Genomic DNA, 18,478 nt, shown 5'->3' with positions numbered 1-18,478 from the left:
TGGAAATTCCCAAGTTCATGGCAATTGTAACATTCAAGGGTAAACTTGTCAGGTATATTCCTACCCTTCCTTCGTCATTTTCCTTTAAAATCGTTGCGTCCACCTCTCCCAGCTCTAGCTGGTTTTCATGAGTCACCTTCAAAGCTTGTTCATCCACCGTGTGCCTACCCATTCTCTGCTCGTGCACTAACAAGCTACTTTGGAGTTCATCGATGGACAAGATGTCAAGATCATTAGACTCTTCAATAGAAAACACCACATAGTCATATTTAGGAGTCCTTGATCTCAGAATCTTTTCGATGACCACCACATCTCCCATGTTTTCCCCATGAATCATCTTCTTGTTGGCTATGGTGAGAGTCCATATGAAGTACTCATTCACTGATTCCCCTTCCTTCATGTGTAGAACTTCAAACTCTTTCGAAGAGCTTGTAGTTATGCACACTTGAGTCGTGTTGTACCTTGGTACTTCTCCCTCAAGGAATCCCAGATGTCCTTCGCAATATCTTTCTTCAGTATCGTCTCCAAAATTGATCAATCAATAACCTGGAACAAATAGTTCTTAGCCTTCAAATCTTTCAGCCCTTGATCATCAATGGTTTTCTTCTGTGCATCAGTGAGATCCTCCTTGTCTGCTACTGTAGGAATCCCAGTTTCCACCAAGCTCCAATATTCTTTGGAGTGCAAGAAATTCTCCATGAGCATGCTCTAGTGATCATAGTTTCTATCAAACCACGGAATTGCAGGTTGCACAAAGCTACTTTCAGTGGTCATGGTGTTGTTGAACGATGAAACTAGCTTCGATCAAGCCCCGTGATGGGGCTCTGATACCAAATGTTGGAACCAGAGGATGAACACTCACGAAAACTTGTAAATAAATGTGTGTTTGTGCACTCAATAGTTGGGAGAATATCTATTATTCAATTGAAAGAGCAACAACGGTGTTAAATAGCCTTACAAGAAAGCTAAAAGCTAGAAATAAGCAGCCCACGTTTTAAAAAACCAAATAACGTGGTACATGACTAAAATCAGAAGCAAACTAAACAACTTGTCCCTAAAGAATAGGGATTATTAACAACTACTGAAAACAATCCTACAAACTAGGAAACCTAACCCTAACGGCTAGGAAATCTTAACAACTTCAACACATTCCTCCTATACTAATACGCACGCATCGTTATTTTCTTTCTGATCCCGTGTTATTTATTATTATTTCAATTTCATTGCTGATTTATACAAATCCTTTGTCGAAATTGAACCTAAAAAGCAGACCAATTCCTCCGACGTCTTCTGTGATTCCACCATAAACATCTGGAAATGATATTGATCCGAATGTGTCTGCGTGCTATGTTTTCGATTCACTAGCATGTTTCATTTGAAGGGCAGCTCTTATGATGTTTCCTCTTGTAATAATTCCAATCTTCGGATAACAAACAATGGCATATCAGAGATACTGTTGAAAGATCATTACAAAGACGGAGAAAAAGAATGCATCTCTTACCAGCTTGCCGCTTTCATTTACAACTGGAAGTCTGCGATATTTTGTCTCGAGCAACATTCTGCCATCATATAGCAGAAGTTAATTGTTTCCGGGTAGAGACCGATAATGCGAAAAAGTGGAGCAGGAAAAGCATACCTAGCAACACCCTCAAGATTAGTGGTTTCACTAACGACAACTGGGGCTGGTGTCATAACATCACCCACCACCTGACCATTGGTTTTACTGAGCAATTTCTGTACCTCGTTAAAAGTCTGCAACCACAACGCAGTTATATAAGCATTTTTGTAAGACAAATTATTGTTGCAGAAAAAGGAAAACTACCGGTTAGACTTCAAATATGCTTCACAATGCGCCAATTTGAAATTCTAGAGCAAAAAGCACCATGCCTTTTGATATATCAATTGCCACTATGGGGATATACAAGTTTGAGAAACTATTAAACCCCTCCTCTCAAATTCATTCCCATTACCAAGAACATATGTTAATTCTACTAAAATTCATATAAAATTATAAGACAAATATTGAGAACGGGAAAAGATATATAAATTCTCACATACTTTCCAAGTGCTGTCAACTTCTGGAAACATGCTGTTGTCAGTTCTTCCACTACCTATCAGGTGAAATATTCGAATGATTTGTATTATCAACTATGTAAGAGATGACCAACTCGATCATTGGACATAGAAGAAGTTCATCCACAACCTAAGACATCGTTTGTGAGCAATTCTATCTACAACTGAATTGAGGTCAATCAAATAAACTTGAGTATAATTGATTTTCACTTCATGTCATCTGTTTGAAACTAAATTGAATAATTGAGTTGATTTTACTATTGTTTAAAACAGAGGAAACAAATGAATATGGTCCCAATATTACACCTCTTGAACTAGATAACAGTTGCCCACTAGAGCTGTTGTAGCACACAACAGTATCACAGACCGGAACTTTTAATTTAAATTTCCAAACACCAACAGATATTAAGCAAAAACAAATAATTTTGTTCAATTTTTTCATCAAACAACGCCCCAACATAACTAGCCATATATTCTTACGTCTTTGACATCATGTAGACGCAATAATGCAAGTAAAATTCATTCGATTTCAATGAGAAAAATGAAAACCAATAGATTATTGAAGAACCTAGAGAGCTCTGTGGAGAATGAAGATAAAAGTGCAAAAACAAGAGGGAATGCAGGGCTACATTTGGAATGAGAGAAAGTGTGAGAGAAAATTAAATTGAATCCTTGACAAATCAAATCTAATTTGGTTGGACTGGTATCTGTATGAACATCCAAATCTTTCCCTACCAAATAAATTGAATTCTAAGGGCAAGGCTGTTCCGGATAGTAATGCTTAATATAGAACTCAGATGAAGCTGAACTGAAGCAGAGAATTCCTTATTCTGATGAAGTTCCAAATTGGTTGTTAAAGAAATTAGACAAACCTCTGCATCTCGAGTAAATTTGATATACAAATTATACAGGTAAATTTAACAATTTGACCCTCTTCAAAGAGATTTGTACTAATACAAGATTCATGCCCAACATTCCATTTTTTATTCACACAATATTGATTCACCCCATTTAAAACCCCTTTTTTCCTCAACAAAAGTTAAAATTAATTCTTTACTTGCCAAAGCCAGTACAGCATGATTCGCATTTACATTTCCGTATATTAAACTTAACTGTAATCCCAACCTTTTGAGTTTGGTTACATGGATCCTAATCGCATACTTGTTGGGACTCGTCACATGAATTTTCATTTTCTATTCTACACTCAGTATCTTTATACCACTCATCCCCCTCAACATCCTCATCTCTGCTTTTGCTCCCTTTTATGTAAGAAAATCTCATCATGTTTTAATTAGCTTCAATGTTGAAAAACAAAGAAACAACGTATACTTCAATTTCCTCAAAAAGCTAATCTATACTTACATGCGTACCAGCCAAAACAAAACTTCTCTGCTAAGCAAATAAATTTGTCAAACAAACTTAGTTCACAAGATTCAGATTACCCTTTTTCAAGGGTGGCCTACCACTATCAAGTACGAAAATGAATCAAATGAAGGTGAAATTGAGAGAAAAGAAGGCCGTGAAATCTTTAAGAAAAAAAATGAATCACACAGCATAATTCCATAAAGAAACAAAAATGAAGATCAACGAACATATTTAGTTACCTGAAATAGTGTCCAGTGCTAACAAGTCATAATCCGAGACAAGACCGACCTGCATCAACGGAGTACCATTATACATCAGTTGCACAATGTCACTACACTAAGCTCACATCAGATCAATTGGGTAATGCTTGTTTTGCTCAACCAAATAAACGGAAATCAAGAAACAGAAATGACAGAATGTACATTAAGTAAGACAAGATTTGGCCACGTGAATTTCAAACGTCGTAAATTGGAAATCATTGGTAAGTCTGGTTCTGGAATTTAAATAAATACATGGAAACTTGAAGTTAGTTTAATCAGACAATCATTTATAAATCTGACAAAGAAGCTCAATGATATATAAGTGAGCACCTACCAGTGTCCAGTCATCGTCGATCACCGGAAAACCAGTGATTCTGTTATCCACAAGAAGCTCTATAGCTGTAGGCACAAAGCTGATCCATCAGAAAAAATGAAAAACCTATAAAAACAAGTATTACACGCGACGAACCGTCATCTCATACAAATACAACAAATACCTTCATCGACAGTCGTTGTAGGCTTCACCACGTGCAAATCCTCTCTTCTCGTCATAAAATCGCCAACAGTAAGAACTCCATTTTTCTCCTGCACAACAATATCAAGCAAAAGAGCGGCAATTCCGATCACAAATTATCCAGTTCTAATCAGACATCCCAATGCAGTAAACAAATTCTGATCAAATTAATTAGATGAACAAGTACGCAAGCTTGACAGCATTCACATTTCCAAAAACTTCATCCTTTTGTTCATAACTACAAAGGAATCAATCACCCTAATATATTACAAATTCTGAACAAATTAATCAGATGAAAATTCGAATTGCATAACGGGAACGAAGAAGATACCGGTACTGAATTAGGCATGAAGGTGGCGGAGGCGGCGACATTGAAGGACCTCCGAACCCCCAAAGTGGCGACGGATACCAGGAAGAGCCTCTGACCGGGACGGGTTACCAGCGGCAAGCACGGCGTCCGATCGGCCGGAGCAGAAGCCGAAGGCGTGGAGAGAGGGAGGAGCGGAGGTTGTGGAACGAAAATCGAGGCCATGGATGATGGCTTGGGGTGTATACTGATACAGTGGACTGCCTACTGGTGGTGGTGTTGGCAAATTGTTTTGGTTTTTCAGCTGCCGGCCTGCGGAGATTTATATATATATTTTAGTTCTGCAGAGAAACCGCCCTGGTCATCCCGACCGCGCTACATGATAAATAACAACGGATTTAAAAACTAATTTGACTGAGCGTGCGAGGCATACTGTCATTGGATCGAAGCACCATTGTGATGATGTGCATGTAAGCTTTTATGAAATAGAGATTACAATATGATATTGTTTCAAGTCAATTATATTGCATGTAATTAAGATACGTGACGATGTGTGATTGAGACATCATTACCTTGTTGGGTTCGTTTTATGTAAGTCTATCTAAGAGTCAGAGAGATGGTTGATAGTGAAATTGTTTTATTTTTTGATTGATCCATGGTGGCTGGTGGAAATCAATATTTTTTTTTTTTTTTAGTAAAGAGAGCATTTCATTACCTAGAAGAACAGTACACGAGGGAATCAAGATACAACATTACAAGTTAAGCTGCTTCTAAAGGAGCATCAGCTAAGAGAGTGTTTAGGGAAAACCGGGCTAGCCGATGCGCTGCTCCATTAGCTTAGCGACGGACGTGTTGCAATAGAAGCTTCAGTGATCACAGACAGCAATGCCTTGAAATCCTCCACAATGTGCCCGATAGGATAGACATCGACAGAGGTGCCCTTTAGCGCTGCGAAGCCTGAGATGATCTGAAGTGAGTCACTCTCAACTGAACTATTTGTGAAAGTCCCTTGTCGAAGCCAGCAAAAGATCTTCTTTGAAAGCCAGAGCTTCAGCGCCGTTGCAGCAACAAACTTTCCGGTAGAATCCCGGATAATGATACCACCCCTCCAACAGTATTCTCCTTGCTCCAAGCTCCGCCGATATTCATTTTGAGACGGCCTGGAGGAGTAGACTTCCATTTGAGAAGCTCCGGGGAAAGGGATTCCAAATGGGGTTGCAAGCCAAACAAAGCAAGCAAAAGGGCTGTCCCTCTTCCAAGTTCGAACCACACATCAAACGCGATAGATCGTTGGTGAGATGGCGCTTTGCTAAGTTTTCTCTTGTAGCGAATCAAGTTATCAGTTTTAGTCTTTTAGACGTTTGGTGAGAAACTAGGGATGTTAAGCTCAGCTCGGTTCATTGTGGATTGAACTCGAACTCATAAATGGTTGGTTCGACTCGGCTCTTTTTTTGAATGAGCTCGGACTTCAAGTTTAGCTCGACTTAATAAAAATTAAAATAATTATGCAAACATAAATCAACATAAGAACATGACATGCATCGATAAAAAAGTGCAGTTATAAGTATTGAAAAAAAAAAAAGTCAATTTCACTAACCACATGTTTATCCATCAATTGCAAAAAAAAAAAAAAAAAAAAAAAAACCCCTCAAAACTTGTACAGTTAATCGCGTCAGTACTTCTTCTAGCTACCTAAATGGACATGATCAGTCGTTCAATGTAGACTGCAACATTAAATTTGTTCAAACTTCCAGTAAACAACTGATGCACTGATTTCTTATTATTTGGCTCAAGGCCTTCAACCTTTTGGTCACATAAAGGTTGAGGAGGTTGGTTCTTAATTTTCTCAGCACTTATAATGCTCTGATTTCTCATGTGCCTCAGCCTCAGATTTAAACCAGCAATCACTTCTTCCAACTCTTTGATCCTTTTCGAACTGCAAACGATACTTCCATCAAGAGAACTGAGACGACGATGCAGTTGGTCGATCACAAGAGCTAGAAATAGGGCGAACGCAATGAGAGTGGCTTCGAGGATGACATTGTCCGTCGTGCGCTTCTGGATCTTTGTGAATAAGATTGTATTGGCTAGGAACTTAACCGCAGCAGACCAAAGACCGCAGCGCTTTACCTGATCAAGCCACGATGTCGCCATCTTCCTCAAGGGAGTCTCGAGCAAGATGGAGAGTATGAAAACCATCTCGAAGAAAATCACCGCGAATAGTGCTTCCAGAATCATGATGTTGAATGTGAGTGAGTAGCGAGTGTGCGGAAGTTGACAGCTTTAGAGTGTTATGTTGTCTGAATATGCAGGATGGGGGCAGCAACGTTTTATACTATCGATATCGAGTCCCGGCGTAATTAGGAGTCTGGAGTCCTATCAAAATAAGGAATTAGGGGGTAAAAAGCCAAAATAAACAAACCTTTCCTCATCACTGAAGGAACGTGTGTGTTTGTGGAAATAAACAAACCTTTTATAAGATGATTTGGATCGTTAAGATACAATTTACAATTGAAGATCATGTATTTCAAGTGGCTATAATTTAAGGTACATTTAAAACCCATTTTATTTTTCAGTTTTTATTTTTATTTTTTTAATAAGACAGTTCGATTTGATAAAATGTAAAGTACAATGTAAGATTGTGTATTAGGAGGCTTTGTTGGCTTATGTTTGATCATCTTTTCAAATGGTGGTACAATTTAAAGAACATTTTAAAAAATTAAAGACTAAAAACTTAGGAACCGTTTGATAACCATTTTGTTTTCAATTTTTTTTTTTTAAGTGAAAACTAATATCTTGTTTAGTAAATATTTTCAGCTTTCGGTTTAAAAAAAAAAGAAAATTGAAAACCAAAAAATGAAACTCAAGGCCAAATTTTGAAAATTCAAGGAATTCATTTATCTTCATGTCATGATCTTTTATATGATACAATCTTTATCATATAATACTGTGTCATCACATGCATTTAACATACATAAAATAAATCTAAGATTAGCAGCGGAGAAACACTAATAATTTGGGTATATAACATCAGTTGGGACTAATTAAATTGATCACTAAAACACAATTATATCAATCCGGCTCTGTACACAACTTGAATGTGAAAACGTGTACAATTAATGATGAATCTCGCATCCTTGATCTGTTTACAACAACTAAATCCTAACTTAACTAACCCTTTTTGTAGGGGTTTGCTATCCACACACCCCTTTTATATTTCACATCTTTTTTAATTTTTTGTCTTTGGATAAGATGGATTGAAGAAGATCAAATAGCAGAAATTAACAAAAGGTGTGTGAGAAGTAAAAAATGGTGTTGGATAGCACACCCTTTTTAAGGGTAATGTTAGCGAGATCAAATTTTTAAACCAAATTATGTAAACCAACTAATGTGGTTGTTTAGGATTGGATTATTATTTTAAGTATCGATTAACATGCTTATTTCCTATTGGTGACATATAATTTGGTATGCAAATTTAGTTTAAAAATTCGATCTCCCTAGCGTTATTTGTTTTTCAAGAGTTTCAACAGTCAACACCACCCACTCATACCGTTACACTTTTGCACTAATAAATTCAAAATTTTAAAAGTGAGGTGTTTATAGTTCAAGGGTCTCTTCTTACTTTACTAGCATCCCTTTTCCTCCTTCATCTAAGGCCATCTCCAACCGAAGGAGGGCCAGAGAGCTCTCTTTGACCCTATAGCCTTCCAAGAAATTAATATTTTAATGAACAATATCATACCATTTTTCTTACCATCTTCAACCAAGGGGCCAGAGGACCATAGGCCAACATAGCCCTGTGACAAAAAATAATCTCCAATCAAGGGGGCCAAAGGGTTATAGGGTCAAACATAATTTATTATTTTAATTGAATTAATATGGTTACTTAAATTAAACTACCTCAATAATTTTACGTTATGAATTGTTAATAATTTTTCGAGATGAAATCTCAATAATTTTACGTCTCGGAATCTCAATAATTTTACGTTAATGTTACTTAATGTTATTTAATGTTGTTTAATATTGTTTAAGGTTGTTTTACTTAATGTTATTTAATGTTGTTTAATGGCTTAGGTAGTTATGTGACAGCCTGACACACCCCGACCTAGATCGAGGCATGTTGGCCGTTACGTAAGAGTGACGTAGCCATGGCACAGTGCGGAAGCAATATTAATATAAGGAAAAGCGAATAAATAAATAAAAAAACCCAAACCAACTAGAACACTAAATAAGGTAAAGTGTAAGTGTGATGATTAGAGCATGAGTAGCCTAAGTGCAGTCCAGTAGGACGAATACTAATTATACAGTATCAAATATGGTCCTACACTAGTGATAATCTGTTAGAGCTGCCGTGAGTTCCTTGTGAGCCAACAACGAGCACTCCTATCTAAAACTTAGAGGGGCGCAAAACAGAAAGTGTGAGTGGGCAAAAACAAAGCTTTTCAAAACCATTTCATTTATCAAAAGTTCTAACCCCTCGCCGTAAAACCTGTATAATTTCCCAGAAAATAGAATCTATATACAAAACTCAAAACCATGCTCAAAAAAGCGATATTCATAAGTATGCTATGCCAAATATCCCAAAATAACAGAATAAGTGACTCAGGTGAAATAAACTCATGAGAAATAACATATTAGTCAGATCCACCTAAAGTGGCTTGTACGACTGAATTTATAGCTCAACAAGTATGCCTGCACATGAGTCGGAACCACCTATAGTGGTCTGTATGATATGACTAGGTGTAAATGAATATGCTCTAATGCTATGATCACGTGAAGACTGTACGAATAATCGTGGGTCACCTACGAGTCGAAACCACCTAAAGTGGTCTGTACAACAAGAATGTACACCTAACTTGGATCCAAGGTGAGCGTATGTTGCGGGAGGTGAACACCACGTGAAGGACTGTGCCCTAACCACGGGCGGGAGCACTAACACCGAGGTACATGTGTATGAGCTCTTAACACATGTCACGTAATCATCAATTCACATAACAATCTACAACTCTCATGTACTTACCTGAGCATCCACATCGTCAAACATAGATATATGTAATTACTATACTAATTCAGAGTCTAAGCATAAATCAATAGGCATGGCATTTCAAAACATAATTTCATTTAAACATATTTTCTGGGAAAAATACCAAGTATATAAGTATATACTGAAAACCAAAAGCCCACTCACTGGTATGTGGAAGGGTTGTAACCCCAAAACCTTGCTTGACTACACTCGTCCTCAAGATAGGTCTCACCTATATGAAAAATGACTATTTAAACGTTATTTTAAAGCACATACACAAAACTAGGTAATAACTTCTCATACATTGCTCAATTGGGGTATTTGAATATACCACATTGACCTACTCAACCTCGGGAACATCCCCATATTTTTAGAAAATTTTTCCAAGCATTCACGTGCCTGGCACACTGATGGATTCCCTAACGGCGTTATGGAATATTCCGTTAAATACTAGCATATACGGTTATATATACCTGACGCCGTTAGCATATTCCGTCAACTTTGACGGAATATTCTTCTCCTTCAACCTTGGTTCGCTAGAGTCCGGCGCCAGTGACCTCTGCGATTGTCGGATTCTGGAAAAACTTTAAACTTCAATATCTTCTTCATTTCTCAACCAAAATTCACGAAATTTGTACCAAGTTGAAGCTTAGGATGAGAGGAACAATTCCTTACCACTTTGGGGACATAAAACCAACAGAAAACTCGTTGGAAAAAGTCACGATAAGCTGGCCACCCTGCAACTTGTCAAACCCAAGCTTCCTAACGTCCAAAACCTTCCAAAATTAATCCAAAGTACTAGAAGAGCAAGAACAGAGCCTTCTTAAGTCTCAAAACTACATGAAACCTTCGCGATCATGTCGAGTCATTGTGCATCTCTTTGGGGGTTTTCTGGTTCCCGACGTCCTCACGTCCAATCAAAAGTATTGCTCGACTCATGAGCTTGAAAGGAGCATGAAAACAACTACCAAAACCCCGATCTGTGATTAGTGAGCTAGGTTTGAGGTTGTCCATACGGTTGTACGGAAATGGAAGAAAATCTGAGAGAGATGGTCAACGGGATTGGTTGGTGTGTGTGAGTGGGGGGTCTAGTTTGCAGCCAATCAACCAAAACCTTAGGCCTTTTAGTTCTAATTAAGTCCAATTAATTAGGAATATAACTAATTGGTCCAAAACCTTAGCCTATACACACACACGACTCAACGATTAAAAGGCATAATAGAAATTTCCACGCTATATTATTTTACCCTCGAGAGCATGGAAATTTCTTTTATGTCCTTTAATCGTTGAGTTGTGTTGTATGGTTTATGCTTTGGATTTGGACCAATCCTTTTTATTCCTAAGTATTTAGAACTTAAAACATTTGTTAGTTTTGTTTGGTGACAAAACTTGGACCACACACTCACACTCTCACACTCTCCCATTTACACTTTCTCTCTTCTCCCTCTCGGATTTTTCCATTTGTCCGTACAATTGTACGGACAAGCCTTTAACTCTCGTCATCTCTCACTGATCGAGGTGGTGGATGTTATTTTCATGCTTCTTTCAAGCTCAGGAGTTGAGTTGTAGTTTTGGTTGGACGTGAGGCCCTTGAAAACCCGAGAACCAAAAACCCTCGATGAGGTGCACAGTGACTTCGTCGTGATCGCAGAGGTTTCATCGAGTTTTAAGGTTCTAGTGAGCCTTGAATTTCTTCATGAAGCTCAGAGAAGAATTTTGGAAGGTTTTGAACATCAGGAAGCTCGAGTTTGGCCAGTTGCAGGAGTGACCGGAATATCGAAGGATTTTCCAGTGACTTTCCGTTTGTTTTAGGACTTTTAAGTGGTAAGAACTTGTTCCTTTCGTCCTAAGCTTCATTATGGTATAAGTTTCATGAATTTTGGTTGAGTTTTGACTGAGATATGAAAATTTGAAGATTTTCCAGTTTCCAGCGATCACAGCGACGATCGGCCGAACTTCAGCGAACCAAAGAAGAATGAGGCAAATATTCCGTCAAAGTTGACGAAATATTCTAACGGCGTCAAGTATCTTTAACGGCATATGCTTTTATTTAACGGAATATTCCCTAACACCATTAGGGAATCCGTCAGTGTGCCAGGCACATGCCTGCGCGTGGGCTATGCGTCTGGCCGTGCCTTGGCCAGCGTGTGAGTGGTGGAAATTTTTTCTAAAAATATGAGGATGTTTGTGGGGTTGAGTAGGTCACGGTGGTATATTCAAATACGCCAATTGAGCAATGTATGAGAAGTTATTAGCTAGTTTTGTTTATGTGCTTAAAAATAACGTTTAAATAGTTGTTTCGCATATAGGTGAGACCTATCCTGAGGACGAGCATAGTCAAGCAAGGCTCGGGGGTTACTACCCTTCTACATATCAGTGAGTGGGCTTTTGGTTTTCAGTATATATACACACACACACACACACACACACTTGGTATTTTCCCAGAAAACTTAATTAAATGGTTTGATACTTTGAAATGCCATGTCAAATACTCTCTATGTCTAATTGTACATTAGTACGGTTATATATATATATATATTGTTGTTCGACGCTGCAGACGCTTAAGTAAGCTTCAGGTGAGTATATTGATAGTAGTGATGGCAGTGAGTGTATTAGTGTTGAGATGTATTTCGAGATTATTATCCTGCACCCCGGTGTTAGTGCTCTACCCGAGGATAGGGCCTAACCTTCACGTGATCGTTCACCTCTCGCACCACACGCTCACCTTAGATCCAAGGCAGGTGCTAGCCTGTCGTACAAACCACTTAAGGTGGTTCTGACTCGTAGGTGACTTGCGATACTTCGCATAGCCTTCACGTGACTGTAGCACTCGAGCATACTTATTTACACCCAGCCTATCGTACAGACCACTTTAGGTGTTTTCGACTTGTGTATAGAGAACTAATTGATGAGTTATAGATTCAACCGTACAGGTCACGTTATGTGACTCCGGCTTGCATACTATTTCATATTGATTTATTTCACCTGGCTTACTTATTTCTTTATGAGATTTGACATGGTATATTCGGTGGATTTGCTATTTTGAATATGATTTTGGGATATAATCATATATGCTATTTTTTGGGAATTATACAGGTTTTACATCGAGAGGTTCCTACTTTTGATAGTGAAATGATTTTGAAAAGCTTTGTTTTTGCCCACTCACACGTTTTGTTTTGCGCCCCTCCAGGTTTTAGGTAAGAGTGCTCGTTGGTGGCTCACGAGAAATTCACGGCAGCTCTGATAGATTATCACTAATGTAGGATCATCTTTGGTATTGTATAATTAGTACTTGTCTTGCTGAACTACACCTAGGATACCTACGCTCTGGTTATGTTTAGTCACTCTTAATTTTGTCCTGCACTTATTCTTATTTAGTGTTTTAGTCAGTTTGGTTTTTATTTATTTGCATTTATTAATATCGTTATTCTTCCGCATTATGCACATGGCTACGTCACCCTCACGTGACGGCCAACATACCTTGATCTAGGTCAAGGTGTGTCAAGTTATAGGAAAAAAAATAAAAATTAAAAATTAAAAAAAAAAACTGTAAAAAAAAATTCAAATAAAACGGCTAGCTGACGTCAGCAAGAAGCTGTTAGTTTTAAACATTTGGCCCGGCTTGGGGCTGGCTGGGTTAGGCCAGCCGGTTGGCCATTTTTTCCTTTTTTGGCCCGATGGGGCCCACAAGCCATTTGGCCTAGCCCTCGGTTAGAGATGGTTTTTGTGTCATTCTGGGCTATTTTCGGCCCTCTGACCTTTTGGCCAGATCAGTTGGAGATGGCCTAAGCTTCTATCTTTAGCCATACTTTCCATGGAGATGGCGTGTAAAGTTCCGGCGATTCAACCAATTCGAATGTTCCTAACACCACCACTTCTCCATTGTTTGCTATTTCTGGCAGTGTTGCGTATGGTTTTCCAAGGGCTTTTATTTTTTCTTGATAGCCAACTGATTTCTTTCAATTGTTGGTTATCTTTACTTTGTGGCTATACTCGGAGAGCATATTGAGGTTGGAAGATGAGATTGGTGAGACAATGTTAAATGGTGGGCGTGGATTTGTGCAGGCCAAGATGCACTTTTCCGACAGAGGCGGTAGTAATGATTCTCGATAATCTTTTTTTTTTTTTTTCCTGTTTTTTGGGCTTCAGCTGTCTAGTTAGGGTCTTGTTGGTTTGTTTAGTTGGGCCTTTTTTTTGCTTGTTTATGTTTTTCTATTTCTAGGCCTTTCATTTGTAAATCTATTTCTTTGCTAGTGGTATTCCTCCTCTTTTGTAAGGGAGAGATTTTAGGTTCGATTCCCGTCAATGGCAAAGTAGAGCCACATTATTACTAACCATTGTGAGGCTTAACCCACTCCTCCACTCCCTTAGTGTAGATAATATCGTTTGCCAAAAAAATTGATAATAATTTCCTTGAAGAAAAAAACAATGTTGAGGTTTATTTCATGCTACTAACAATCTCTCTTTATTTAGCTAAAAAATTATTTTGGTACCGTTAAGAATTGAACCAAAATTCTCTTACTCAATTATTATAAACTACAACTAGGACTAAAGGAGTTAATTTGTTGGGGAAAAAAATTAGTTGTATTAGTATAGATAAAAGGTAATGCTAGGAAGACCAAATTTTTTAAACTAAATGATGTGTCACTAATAAGAAACAAACATGTTAATTGATACTTAATTAATAATCGAACCACATTATTTGGTTTGCGAATTTGGTTTAAAAAAATTGATCTCCCTAGCATTACCTTTTATCTATACTAATACAACTAATTTTTTTTCCCCAACAAATTAACTCCTTTAGTCCTAGTTGTAGTTTATAATACAAAATAATTTTTTAGCTAAATAAAGAGAGAATGTTAGTAGCATGAAATAAACCTCGAACATTGTTTTTTTCTTCAAGGAAATTATTATCAATTTTTTTAGCAAACGATAAATAGTCTACACCAAATTTATTAGTTACATCAGGCCAAACCAGGTCCAACTCTTATGACTGGGCCATGGGCCGACCCAAAGCCTATTAAAAACTCTGTTCATTTAAAAATGTGCCAAATAAAGGATAACCCTACAATCGAGCTGGACTGCTCACACCTCAAAAAATGGGGCCAAATTCGAGCCAGCCCATAAGTCCTAGGCCATTTTTATAGATCTAGGAGTCGATAGCATAGGTTTTAGAAAATATAGTCATTTTCTTTAATAACTTGGAGTTAGACATTTTTTTTGGCACCATACGTATCTGAAATGTGATAAAAATGATTCAACTGTTCTTAACGAAATAGAATTTACTACGAATTCAAGCCATATAGATGGATATACAAAACCATGAGACATAGCATAATTGTTTAATTTAGATGAACCGTGTCAACAGAAAAAGAAAAAGAAAATAAAGGAAAAACCTCGTCAACATAACACTAGTATTTTCCGCCTAGAAATAGTTCTACTTAAGTATGCAGAAATTTCAAATATCGTAACTAAGAATATCTCCGTAGGTATAGATATACACGATTGTTTAGAAATGCAGGTATACATAAACTTATGTCAAGTATATGTTGTAGTTAAGGCACCTTAAATTTCGTTAAAATTATTTATAGTAACCATAACTTAAATTAGTTAATTACTAAATCTTCATAGTAGTTTGGTAGCAATGATATCTCTAAATTTAACAAATATGCCTTTGCTCTCTCATTGGCACTTTCTTCACCTTAAATCTATCTTTTGTGTTTGTTCATTTAAGTAATCCCAAAATTAGCTTTAAAATCAAGTGTGGGACCATCAATGTGATGTGGGTTCCTTAAATCATAATCCACATTTAATGAAGGCCATGTTCTAGAAGAGGAAGTAGGTACCAATTACCAAAGTTATACATATTATACAAGCTTTTGTACAATAAGGTGAAATTTGAGACCCACTTGGTAAATACACAATTGAGCTCGGAAATTGCTATTTGGGACCTGTGGTGGGTAGTGGGTATCATCTTGTTTTGTTTTTGGTACCTAGACAAAAAAAAAAAAAAAAAAAAAAAAAAACCAGAAAATAAACAAACAAACAAAGGGGATGAAAGTAGACAACACCATGCTTATCTACTAGTAGTCATATTTTATTTTTGGCAAAATTTGAAAGAGATTCAATTTTATAGCTCATCTTTTGAAATATGTCCAATTTTTAGTGACTTTTGATTTTTGAAATATGTCAAATTTTTAGTCCAATTGGATCCATATCAAAAGACCCCCTTTTTTTATGGTGTGTATATCTAACAAATTGTCATATGAACTCATTTCTGCATACGTTAACCACCTAATTTTGCAAAATTAAAGTTGTGGTTAGACCTTGGTAATCAAAGAAAAAGCTCTGGGACAATCCAATTGGTGCAAGAAAAAAATAGAAACAATTTTCCTCTCCGGATCTCATTGTTTGAAGCTCAAAAACCAAGCAACCCAGACAATTTAAATTGAATCCAACGGTCTCTATTAACTCATTTTGCTAACCCACCTCACACAAACCAAGGGCTCTGATTTCTCTTTCACACAAATCAAGGGGCCCAAATTTTCTGGTCCTTAAGCTCCTGACACTAAAATCCAGAGAAGATCCAAATTCCAATTTGTGGTGCCTTCCTTGTCACATGGGAAGATGAGTGACATGCATTGACTAATGAATACATAACACTTGTGATTATAGGAAGAGGATCCAGTCATGATCTCTTCCATCAACGGCCTAGGATCAAGTAATCTAGGTTATTGAAATTTGATCCAACGGCTATAATTATTATAACTTTTAGAGGGGTCCTCTCTGTGTAGCCGTTGGATCAAATTTTAACAACCCGGATTACTTGATCCTGGGCCTTTGATGGGAGAGATCTGGACCGGATCCTCTTCCGTGATTATAAGTCCTTGTAGACTCTTCCACACAAACTATGCATTTATAAGCATTCCTACTCAAGTTTTCTCCAAAATTTTGAAAAATAATTGGGAGTGAAACTGCCATGGTGTTAGTGGACGCATAGTACTATTTTAAAAATATAACTATTATTAATTTACACATGTTACAATATTAGTAGATCAGTAATGACAATTTCTGGTAAGCTTTTGCTACGCAATCAAGCCCTAAACTCTTTCTCTTTTAAGTAAAATTGACTTAGGCATAAGAGGTTCATTGGTTGACCCCGCCTTGTGGGCACATGGCTTTGTCTTTGATCAAAGATGTTTAATTGTTTTGTGGGTATAATCTTGTCAAGACTGAAGACATCGTATTTTTGCTACCACAACGGTGTTATGATCACACTGAGAAATTGCTGAAATGATAAAAGGGTAGGTTTGAAACAAAGAAAAAACGTTAGGAATAATAAAAGAAGTTTACGGTGAAACCTTAACTCTTTTAATAGTATCAGAGCATGTTGTCTTACGTGTGAAACCAATAGCCACACGTGCTCCAAGTCACCCGATTTGTGTTGTTCACGTGTTAGACTTAAAAATTCGCCACACGTGAGCGACATGTAAGGATGTGAATGTAAAATAGTCCTACATTAGTGAAAGGAAAAACCTTGCAATGACTTATAAGACTATCTCCGAAGAAGAGTCAAAAGTGCCAAATAGGATAAAAAGACAGCAAGTTTTTTCCAACGGATGAGTTGTATGTGAGATAGAAGCTTTTTTTTTTAAGAAAAACTAATGAAAAAAGCTTGAAAACTTTAAATTTTAACGATAAGGACAAAATAAAGGGTAAAGTGAATAATACCATTATTAACTTTTTAATGTAAAAATGTGGTTTTTTGTTAAAATGAACAGTACCGGAAGTTTTTCGTTGAAGTTTTTTTTTTTTTTAATAACATAGCCCAATAACTTCAAATCAAATATAGTACCCAAACCAATTTACACAATTTTTAACAATTTCTATAACAGTAGGTCCTATAATATATAATAAAAAAAAATTGACTCACCCTTTAAAAATAAAAAAAATTAAACATCTAACTTCAAATTATCATGTTAGTCATCAAATGAAATTTAACACTAATTTAACATCTTCATTAGATAAGTTTTAAGAAGTTACACAACTCTTAATTTAATTGTGGAAACCTAACTTTTTAGTGGGCTCACTTCTAGAGGGTACACCTGTTTGCACTTGAGGAAGACAACATCGTCAAATGACAGCCTCGTCCCACTTCCATTATTGGAAGGTTAGCATTTTGCAAATGGCACATTTGCACCCACTCATTACTTACATTTGTGTTTTTGGTCGTAGGGATTGGATAGGATTGTTGAGGACGAGATTCGATGTGTTTATGCATTTTATTGTGTTTGGGTTCGTTCAGAATTTCGTCCTGTGCGCTGTGACGTGACCACCTTTTTTCACCTCTCCTCTCGTGCACCCTACCTTCTCTCCAGACGTTTTTTTTTAGTTTCCCTCTCTCACACCCGAACATCCTCTCCTCTCTACGGTGAAAAAAAAAATATTAATTAAGAAGAATCTTTTAAAATTGAACCCTTTATGAATTCTCTGTTAGAGATGGTAAATCAATTTATTAAATTGTTAATTGGTATCATTAAGATCTATTTAATTTGATATCATTATGATATAGAGGTGAGTTTAGTAGTGGTGATAATGATGTAAAGTGAAATTAAACTAAATGGATCTTAATAGGTATTTATTAACAACCTAATGGGTTGATTTGCCACATCTGCTCTTTATCATCTTACAGTTTAATGTCAATTTTCGTGCTAATATTACTAAAAATTGCATAAAAAAATGAGATAACAGAGAGTTCATAAAGAATTTTACTTTTGAGAGATTCCTCTTAGCATTTCTCAAAAAAAAAAAAAAAAAAAAAAAAAATATATATATATATATATATATATATATATATATATATGGTGTTGGTAAATAAAAATTGGAAAATTTTGCACCTATTGTTGACCCTAGAAATTACAAAGCCTACGTGGCGC

At 36.7% G+C, this 18,478-nt stretch overlaps 2 protein-coding genes across 2 annotated transcripts; both read right to left on the bottom strand.

Annotated features, from left to right (window-relative positions):
- Nucleotides 1-901: 901 nt before the first annotated feature.
- Nucleotides 902-4,983, bottom strand: LOC126586946 (CBS domain-containing protein CBSX1, chloroplastic-like). Its single transcript, XM_050251911.1, has 8 exons — nt 4,544-4,983; nt 4,196-4,283; nt 4,033-4,097; nt 3,678-3,726; nt 2,059-2,111; nt 1,637-1,752; nt 1,502-1,559; nt 902-1,420 (listed from the first exon to the last, which is right to left on the bottom strand). Exons 1-8 carry the CDS (start codon nt 4,742-4,744, stop codon nt 1,346-1,348), a joined length of 705 nt encoding a protein of 234 aa, XP_050107868.1. The 5' UTR covers nt 4,745-4,983; the 3' UTR covers nt 902-1,345.
- A 1,228-nt stretch (nt 4,984-6,211) lies between these two features.
- LOC126601484 (uncharacterized) lies at nt 6,212-6,757 on the bottom strand. Its single transcript, XM_050268201.1, has one exon. The coding sequence runs from the start codon at nt 6,755-6,757 to the stop codon at nt 6,212-6,214; it is 546 nt and encodes a 181-aa protein (XP_050124158.1).
- Nucleotides 6,758-18,478: the final 11,721 nt, after the last annotated feature.

This window comes from Malus sylvestris, chromosome 2, assembly GCF_916048215.2.
Source record: "Malus sylvestris chromosome 2, drMalSylv7.2, whole genome shotgun sequence".
Classification (NCBI taxonomy): Eukaryota; Viridiplantae; Streptophyta; class Magnoliopsida; order Rosales; family Rosaceae; genus Malus; species Malus sylvestris.
This window is presented reverse-complemented; position numbering and strand designations above follow the sequence as displayed.

Bases quoted from the DNA above. Each gene is read 5' to 3' on its own strand.
- LOC126586946 (XM_050251911.1), bottom strand. From the start codon at position 4,744: ATGGCCTCGATTTTCGTTCCACAACCTCCGCTCCTCCCTCTCTCCACG. The intron at 2,112-3,677 runs GTAACTAAATAT...TTCACCTGATAG, and splicing joins AGCACTGGACACTATTTCAG to GTAGTGGAAGAACTGACAAC. The intron at 1,560-1,636 runs GTATGCTTTTCC...ATATGATGGCAG, and splicing joins AATCTTGAGGGTGTTGCTAG to AATGTTGCTCGAGACAAAAT.
- LOC126601484 (XM_050268201.1), bottom strand. From the start codon at position 6,757: ATGATTCTGGAAGCACTATTCGCGGTGATTTTCTTCGAGATGGTTTTC.